At 45.0% G+C, this 10,034-nt stretch overlaps 1 protein-coding gene across 1 annotated transcript in view; it reads right to left on the bottom strand.

Moving 5' to 3' along the window:
* NSMF (NMDA receptor synaptonuclear signaling and neuronal migration factor) overlaps positions 1–9,743 on the bottom strand; it is a 76,839-nt gene extending 67,096 nt beyond the window's left edge. The window contains exon 1 of the mRNA XM_026658732.2: positions 9,637–9,743. Within this exon, the coding sequence (XP_026514517.1) occupies positions 9,637–9,743 (107 nt within the window). The remainder of the gene's footprint in view (positions 1–9,636) is intronic.
* Between the last annotated feature and the right edge of the window lie 291 nt (positions 9,744–10,034).

Consider the following 10,034-nt stretch of genomic DNA (forward strand, 5'->3'; position numbering starts at 1 on the left):
CTGCAGGCCTAGGTGAACAGAACCCCAGGCTGGAAGCGGGCTGAGCAGGCTGACAGCGTAAGATCAGCATTTTAATTTAATTTTAAATGAAGCTTCTTAAACATTTTGAAAACCTTGTTTACTTTACATACAACAATAGTTTAGTTATATAATATAGACTTAGAGAGAGACACCTTCTAAAAAACGTTAACATGTATTACCGGCACGCGAAACCTTAAAATAAAGTGAATAAATGAAGACTCGGCACACCACTTTGAAAGGTTGCCTACCCCTGCTCTAGTTAATCGAGACTGGCGTTCTAATCTATTTTTTGGCATATCACAGACCGGGTCATCAGATGGAATGTTTGATGGCTTTGAATAGGAACTACACTGACTTGAACTAAGAGACAAAATCTGTTTCTGTTGGTCATTACTCAGTTTATCGCACACACTGGAACTGGTGGCGGCATTATCTTCATGTAAGTTCTTAACCGAGGAGTCCGAGGTATTTGCACTACTGTCAGCACATTCATTATAATTCAGTTTGTCTGCTCCTTTTCTTATCTTAACAACGAACCAATCCATATTTTAAAATTAAAGGGGTGTATCATACGATTGAATTAAAATGTAAAGCCACGGGCTTGTTATGCTATTTCAGTAGAGTACACACGACAAAATTACAAACACTGTAGACACTGCACTGGGCACGCCTGACGCGGCCACTTATATAGGTCAAAGAATTTTCTAGAATAGTAGTCGGAAGGGGAGGGGAGGACCAATGGTAATGCAGTGCCGCAGTAGTGGGGACGCATGATGCGAGCGAACGCGGGCTTTTTATACATTTCTACAACATCTATATTACGCAATTCGGCGCTTATTGCATAATACAACAATCCATACTTTAAAACAAAAAGAGCGTATCACGCGATTAAATTAAAACATAAAGTCACTTTTTTTTTTGAGACGTTAGGGCAGGGGTGGGCAAACTTTTTGGGCTGAGGGCCACATCGGGGTGAGGAAATTGTATGCAGAGCCGGGGAAAGGGGCTGGGGTGCGGGAGGGAGTGCAGGGTGTGGGAGGGGGTGCGGTGTGCAGGAACGGGCTCAGGGCAAGGGATTGGGGCAGAGGAGGGGTGCAGAGTGTATGAGGGGGCTCAGGGAAGAGGATTGGGGTGCAGGAGGGGTGCGGAGTGCAGGCAGGGGGCTTAGGGCAGGGAGTTGGGGTGCATGGGGGTGCAGGGTGCAGCAGGGGGCTCAGGACAGGGGGTTGGAGTGCGAGGTGCAGGCAGGGGGCTTAGGGCAGGGAGTTGGCGTGCAGGAGGGGTGCAGGAAGGACGCTCAGGGTGCAGGAGGGGTGCAGGGTGCGGCGGGGGCTCAGGGCAGGGGGTTGGAGTGCAGCAGGGGGCTCAGGACAGGGAGTTGGGGGGCTGGGTGCAGGAGGGGTTCGGGCTCCAGCCCAGCGCCGCTTACCTAAAGCGGCTCGGGATGGCAGCAGCGCACTCCCTGACTGCCTACCCTGGCCTCACACCGCACCGCTCACCACGTCCCTGTGCAGCTCCTGGGGGAGTGGGGGAGGGGCACAGGGCTCCGCGCGCTGCCTTTGCCACGCCTCCAGGTACCTCCCCCGAAGCTCCCATTGGCCGCGGTTCCCCGTTCCCGGCCAATGGGAGCTGCAGGGGGCGGTGCCTGGAGGAATGCAAAGAGCCCTCTGCCCCCCACCTCCGGGGTCCCAGGGACGTGGTGCCGGCTGCTTCGGAGAGCGGCGCGGGGCCTGCGGCACCATGGGGGGCAAGTCCCATGGGCCCACCCCTGCATTAGGGTGTGCCTGGGCACACCCAGCACACCCCACACGCATGCCTATGCACTGCAGTTTACCATAACCCTTTCTTTATTTAGAGTCTGTGACCAATGCGCAATTCTACATGGCAGTTTTCCTACCTAATCCAATTTGAAATCATAACAATTTCATAAGATACTACTGAATGATTTTAGTAAAATCAATCATATGGCACCTACTGTGTTCTCCTCATGCTCTAATTTTGTAATTCAAACCAAAAACCAATTTATTAGCAATATTTATTAATATATCTTGTTTGGGGGGGACGGATAGCTCAGTGGTTTGAGCACTGGCCTGCTAAACCAAGGGTTGTGAGTTCAATCCTTGAGGGGGCCATCTAAATCAGTCTGGGGATTGGCCCTGCTTTGAGCAGGGGGTTGGACTAGATGACCTCCTGAGGTCCCTTCCAACCCTGATATTCTATGTTTGCTCCACTTCCCCCACCCCTCAATTCTGCCACTATGAACACAGCTAATGTGGTTCAAAACCCACCGAAATTATTCATGACCTGGACAGAATACCGTTCACAGTGGTTGGCACCTTGGAGCACAGTGAGCAAGGGATATTCATTTAACTGTCAAGCATGAAAAGAGGAAACTTGCCTCAGGTAAATAATGTGACTGCAAAGAGCCTAAACATGTTGCCCCAACTCAGAGGTGTCAGAAGGCGTAACCAGGGTACTATTAATGTCCAAGAGCAACATACGCCTTTAGATTTTCCTCCACCTAGCCTAGATTGACAAGGGCAGGACACATACAAAGTCTATCACTGCTTCCTTTGGCTGGTTAAAACAGATTCCTTATTGCAGCTATTTGTTATTATAGGTACCAGCACTGGGCTCAGCTCTTTAAAAGAGACATTGAAATTTTCAAAGCAATATAGGAGATTTAGACAGGTTCAGTAGGTGGCAAGAAGCTGGCATGCTGTACAATATGGTGAATCTGGAAGGACTTTATACTATAGGATATTGTATCTCATGTAACCTCATAAAAGGGGTCTTGAGCAGGGGAGAGGGTATCCTGTGTGCATGCCAGCAGCTGTGTAGAAGAAGCAAAGGGATGTTCACATGTATTATGCTATAAGCTCATAGAATTGACACAATTTTAGTGGGGAAATATGTAACAAAACATCATGAGATCCATGAACCCTAGCAGACGCTGGTATATTGTAAAGACTTCACTTGCAGCACAACAGCAACCCGAACAGGTCTGCTATATAACAAGGAAGGGACACAAGAGTTGTGCATGAAAGCCATCCTATACGTTCACCCAAAGAATAATCATATGAGGCCACCTGCCATGCAATATAAATCCCTCCATTCTGTTCATTTGTACATGGCATGGGAAGACTTCATTCCCACTTATTGCTCTAACAAGGAATAAAGCAATATAATAACGATGCTATTTTACACTTATACAAGCAGCAAAGAGTCCTGTGGCACCTTATAGACTAACAGACGTATTGGAGCATGAGCTTTCGTGGTATTCAGCCACGAAAGCTCATGCTCCAATACGTCTGTTAGTCTATAAGGTGCCACAGGACTCTTTGCTGCTTTTACAGGTCCAGACTAACACGGCTACCCCTCTTACATTTATACAGGATCTTTCATACGTTATAAGTATGAGCAATGCAACATTGAATTCTGGAGTGGAGATAGCACCTGATCATTACACTGTATACTACAACTGCATCAGAAGAGGAGGTAATGTTGACCAAGAATGCCAGGGCAATCACTTGTTCTTATCAAGGTACTGGTAATGTCCATGAAGAGCAGATAGGGCCTTGGTTTTTAAAGACTTGTTTGAAAGAGACAACTTGCAGTAAACTGCATGGAAGTTAATGAATCCACCTGGGAAAGCTGAAGGGCTGAATCAAACCTGCTGGGATTTGAATTTATGGTTCAAGGGATTTCAGACCTGTTGCTGAGACCACATTATCGTGCTTGTCACACAACAGTAAACAAATTCTGTACCCTGCTCAGTAATAGGGTCATCAGCGGCGGCTCCAGGCACCAGCGCTCCAAGTGCGTGCCTGGGGCGGCAAGCCGCGGGGGGCGCCCTGCCGGTCCCTGCGAGGGCGGCAGTCAGGCAGCCTTTGGCAGCATGCCTGCGGGAGGTCCGCTGGTCCCGTGGATTCGGCGGTGGGTACGCCGAAGCCGTGGGACTGGCGGACCTCCCGCAGGCATGCCGCCGAATCCGCGGGACCGGGGACCTTCCGCAGGCAAGCCGCCAAAGGCAGCCTGCCTGCCATGCTTGGGGCGGCAAAAAAGCTAGAGCCGCCCCTGAGGGTGATATATTCATGTATCTCACATAGAACAATTTCTAGTAGACAGCTTTTCTTCTAAGTAAAAATGTCTGCCCCACCTCAGGTGAAGCCTTAAAGGGAAGCCGCTCAGCAGCTACAGTGACACAATCACAGAGCATCTCCCTCCTGAGGACAGAGTATGGTCCCTGGGCTGCCTACATAAAATCACAGGGGACTGGAGGCCCACATGGAGAGTCTCCTTCTCTCTGTGTGGAGGATAGTGCAATCCACTACTGGGGCCCATCTCCTGCCCTGCAGAGCCCTCTCCCTAGATAAAGAGGGTATGGGCAGGGGCCAATGGAGAAGGGCCAAGGATGGAGCTGGCGAACCAAGCATCATCCTCCCCTAAAAGCCCTGTGGAAAAGGTGGCAGCATGAAATGAAACAGAGCTGAATTTTCACTTCCTTGCCCCCTCCATGCTGCAGAAATCCAGGGGGGCAGCACTTGCCGTGGAAACCCTTGTCACACTGTCAGAGAACCACAGAACCAGGGCAGAGGAATGGAGGACCCTGGCTATTGGTGTTCAGTTCCATAGGATTTGGGGGCAGAACCACTGCCACACAGAACATGCCCCCCCCCCCAAACAGTTCAGGGAGAATTCTGCAGGGGGGTTGTCAGGAGGTTTTCTGCCCTCCCTCCCCTTCAGTTTGGCATCTCTGCAGTATGGGCGGTCCACAGGCCATAGCTAGGAACAGCCAGTGCTGTGACCTGACTGGCTGAACACCCAGAACAGGCCCACTCAGCTATGCTTCCTGATCCCAGCATGTGACCTGGAACCGATTAAGGGGCATCTAAGAGTTCCTACATAAGAATCACCACAGCATCTTGTCATACCTGTACAGCAGATGCCAAAGTAAGCAAGCGTCTCTTGGCCCAATCCTGGATTCCACGGTATTTGTATTATTTGGGTAACACCTATCTCCTCCAGATATGAAGTCACAAACAGTAGCACCTCAAAATGATTCCCATACACCCAGCATTAGCCATCTGTCAAAAATCCATGCCATCATCTGAATTCTTCTGGACCACAATAGAATTTCTTTCTAATCCCATTGGACCAAAGTTGTATTTTTCACATTAAAACATCTACACTCCAGCTTCTGTCCTCTTGCTAAACTCACAGGGCTGTCATATGCTGAAGAGAATTTCATCTTCTTTATAGAATATGTATATTTAAAAAGTATTCACTGTGCATTTTAGCCTCATGTTGTGGGCAGACATTCCAGAAGCTGCATTGAAAGCTTTGATGGACAGATTTCTTTATAAACTAAAATACTTAGGGCTGTCGATTAAGCACAGTTAACTCACGCGATTAACTAAAAAAATTAATTGCGATTAATCGCATTGTTAAACAATAGAATACCAATTGAAATGTATTAAATATTTTGGATGTTTTTCTACATTTTCAAATATACTGATTTCTTTTACAACACAGAATACAAAGTGTACAGTGCTCACTTTATATTATTATTTTTATTACAAATATTTGCACTGTAAACATTATAAAGAAATAGTATTTTAGTTCACCTCATACAAGTCCTGTAGTGCAATCTATTTATCGAGAAAGTGTAACTTTCAAATATAGGATTTTTTTTCCTCCCAATAACTGCACTCAAAAACAAAACAATGTAAAACTTTAGAGCCTACAAGTCCACTCAGTCCTACTTCTTGTTCTGTCAATCGCTAAGACAAACAAGTTTGTTTACATTTATGGGAGATACCACTGCCTGTTTCTTATTTACAATGTCACCTGAAAGCGAGAACCGGAGTTCACATGGCACTTTTGTAGCCGGCGTTGCAAGGTATTTACATGCCAGATATGCTAAACATCCGTATGCCCCTTCATGCTTCGACCACCATTCCAGAGGAAATGCTTCCATGCTGATGATGCTCATTAAAAAACATAATGCATTTATTAAATTTGTAACTGAACGACTTGGAGAATTGTATGTCTCCTGTTCTGTTTTACCTGCATTGTGCCATATATTTCATGTTATAGCAGTCTCGAATGATGACCCAGCACATGTTGTTCATTTTAAGAACACTTTCACAGCAGATTTGACAAAATGCAAAGAAGGTACCAATGTGAGATTTCTAAAGATAGCTACAGCATTTGACCTAAGGTTTAAGAATCTGAAAAGCCTTCCAAAAATCTGAGAATGACAAGAGATGGAGCATGCTTTCGGAAGTTTTAAAAGAGCAACACTCGGATGCGGAAACTACAGAACCTGAACCACCAACAAAGAAAATCAACCTTTTACTGGTGGCATCTGATTCAGATGATGAAAATGAACATGCGTCGGTCAGCTCTGCTTTGGATCGTTATCGAGCAGAACCCGTCATCAGCAAGGACGCATGTCCTCTGGAATGGTGGTTGAAGCATGAAGGGACATATGAATCTTTAGCACATCTGGCACGTAAATATCTTGCGATGCCAGCTACAAAAGTGCCATGCAAACACCTGTTCTCACTTTCAGGTGACATTGTAAACAAGAAGCAGGCAGCATTATCTCCTGCAAATTGTAACCAAACTTGTTTGTCTGAGGAATTGGCCGAACAAGAAGTAGGACTGGGTGGACTTGTAGGCTCTAAAGTTTTACATTTGAATGCAGTTATTTTTTGTACATAATTCTACATTTGTAAGTTCAACTTTCATGATAAAGAGACTGCCCTACAGTACTTGTATGAGGTGAACTGAAAAATACTATTTCTTTTGTTTTTTAAGGTGCAAATATTTGTAATCAAAAATATAAAGTGAGAACTGTACACTTTTTATTCTGTGTTGTAATTGAAATCAATCTATTTGAAAATGTAGAAAACATCCAAAATATTTAAATAAATGGTATTCTATTATTGTTTAACAGTGCGATTAATCGTGATTAACTTTTTTTAATCGCGTGATTAATCGCAATTAATTTTTTTAATTGCTTGACAGCCCTAAAAATAATCTGAACTATATTGCCTTCTGCACTGTCCATTTCTAACTACATCACTTCCTCTCTTCTTACCCCACTATTACCATCATTGGGATTTAATGTTGTGCCTTAGAGCTTCAGAGTGACAAGTTGCTTTAAGTCTATTTGTCAGCGCAGCATCGACTGGGCTCTACAGAGAACTTGGCTATAATTTTTTCTAGCAAAAAGAGCCTCCCCCTGGGTTCATATGAAAAGTTCACTTCCTCCAATCTGCTTAGCAGTGAACGGCTAAGACTGGGGAAGCAGCCAGTGCTACTAATGGACCTATTCCCTCTATGATTATCCACATAATATCAGCCCAGCAGCCACTAAGAAGCAAAAGGAAAATATCTCTAGAGGGCTGCAGCTGTGTTTGCCACACAGCAGGGATGGAGCCAGCTCTCTGCCATCTTCATGGCCAATATTCCACAGTCAGTTTAAGATGTGAAGCTCATCTATTTAAAAAAAAAAAAAATCCCAAGTCCCATCAAGCAACAGAGAAGTTTTTCAGGATCTCCCAGGAGCCATAAGAACGGCCACACTGGATCAAACCAAAGGATCCTGTCTTCTGACAGTGGCCAGGGCCAGATGCTTCAGAGGGGATGAACAGAACAGGTAATCATCAAAAGATCCATCCCCTGTCGCCCATTCCCAGCTTCTGGCAAACAGAGGCTCTCCCTGTCCATCCTGGTTAATAGTCATTGATGAACCTATCCTCCATGAACTTATTTAGTCTTTTTTGAACCCCATCTTGGCCTTCACAACATCCTCTGGCAAGGAGTTCCACAGGTTGACTGTGCATTGTGTGAAGAAATACTTCCTTTTGTTTGTTTTAAATATGCTGTCTATTCATTTCATTTGGCAACTCCTAGTTCTTGTGTTATGAGAAGTAAATAATATTTCCTTATTTACTTTCTCCACACCAGTCATGATTTTATAGACCTCTATTGTATCCCTCTTAGTTGGCTCTTTTCCAAGCTGAAAATTCCCAGTTTTATTAATCTTTCCTCATCAGTCTTACCATATTAAAAGGTAACAGGGATGGGCAATATACACCCAAATTCTATAGCATGGACCAAGTACTAAGAAAAGAAAACCTTTCAAAGGGTAAAAGTAATGGCCTGAGACATTCCAATAAATGGGGATATTTGGTAGGTTTGGCTTTTCACAGGATGGCTTTTTTATTACAGGAGATCACCTCACTGAGAAAGCTACCACCAGCTGTGTGGTCAGACATGCAGATGCAAACCAAACCAGGCAAACTCAAAGTATTTGCCATTTACAAGGATTGAAAGGATACACTCTGATGACTAGCTCATTAAAACATTAAACCCCTGCCTCAGTGGGGCTGGCATTTGGCAGAGGGCAAAATGAGCAGTATCAATTGATGATGCTAGCAGAACTGGGGAATATGCCCTGGGTAGAACCTTCACAGATGAATTAACTCTTTGAAGGTTGTTCATTTGAAAACAGTTATACGACACTTGAGAGAATTGCATGGTATGATCGTATGTGCTAGCATGTCAGACATTTAGGAGTGAACTTTCTGTTTTGCACAGGATAAGCAAATATTTATCATATATTAGACATTTTTCAAATATTAGCCATACGGCTATAGGTACTGTGTATGTCAGCATTTCTAGAATGCAGAGGTACAATGTAGTTTCTACTGAAAAATGTTCCTACTCTAAGTAGCCATTAGTTACATTCCCTACAGAAGGACTGTTGAGAGAGAGAGAGAGATTATTTCTATTAGCTTAATGCACCCATAATAAATGCAGCATGAACTGCACTGTTTATTAGTCCTTGAGGTGCTCACTCACACATACAGTAACCAAAGGGACAGTGAGATTTTGCCCCACAGGGTGTTTCTGAGGAACACAAAAAGTTATGTCATTGGTATATGAACTTTACATATATAAATGTGATTTCCTGATTGCAAATCAATGCCATTAATTACTTGAGATTTGTTTGTGTTATTCCCATGAGTGATTGTTTTGACAGGCCTCCCGCTCGTCAGATGGTTCCTTACACCTCATGTCATTTGCTATTTAAACCCACTGGAAAGCCAGAATAAAGCTAAAAATAAATAAGCAGGTCAGCCTAAGTTAAAGGGAGCAAGGAAACCAGCATCTTATTCTCTCCCCACCCACACAAACCAGCCTGATTGTCTTGTCAGTTTAGTTTGCTTTGCAGAGATATTACCTTGTCTGGAAAAACAATGAGGCATCTAAAATGTTTGCATGTTCGAGCACTACTCGCCTGGTGAATTTCACGGGAAAGAAAGAGAGGAGACAAATGCAAACACCTGCAATACTGAGTCTCATTATGCCCCCTCACACACACACCCTGCCCTCGGCAAATACCCAGATTTCTTCTATGCTGACATGTGTAATGCAGTTAGCCCAGTTAGACTGCACACCCCAGGCATCACATTGAATTGTGTTGGCATTTCGTTTAGCAAGGCGTTGTTTTCTTCCCAGCATTGCCAGAATCTTCTTGGGTAGTTATTTTTATCCCACCCTTGCAATAAACTTGTCTAGACCGAAGTGATCACTCACCTAACTTTCGCTGCTACAGAAGACATAGCATCATTCCTCAGAGTCTTCCTCTTGGATACAGCTGTGCCCATATTCGCTCGGAGAAAAGCTTTGGAGGCAACATTCATTGCACAAAACCTCTGGCCATAACGCTGAGGGGAAATAGCGAGAACAAAGAGACGGCAAGAAGTCCTGCAGTATGCCCCGCTCCGCTGCTTTATTCCTCCTGTCGCTGAGCCATGTGAACTCAGGATCCCAGCCTGGCAGTCAAGGGGCCAAGCCCTGCCACGGCACAGGATCTGTATTGCCTCCTGCCACCCATCTCCTGGCGGGCTGAAGGAGACGCACAATAGACCCGGCTCTGGCTAGTCCAACGCTTCAGCAAAGCCGCTGCCTGGTTCCCCGTTTGCTGCCTTCTC

The sequence above is a fragment of the Terrapene carolina genome, unplaced genomic scaffold, assembly GCF_002925995.2.
Source record: "Terrapene carolina triunguis isolate 2854851 unplaced genomic scaffold, T_m_triunguis-2.0 Scaffold508, whole genome shotgun sequence".
NCBI lineage: Eukaryota > Metazoa > Chordata > Testudines > Emydidae > Terrapene > Terrapene triunguis.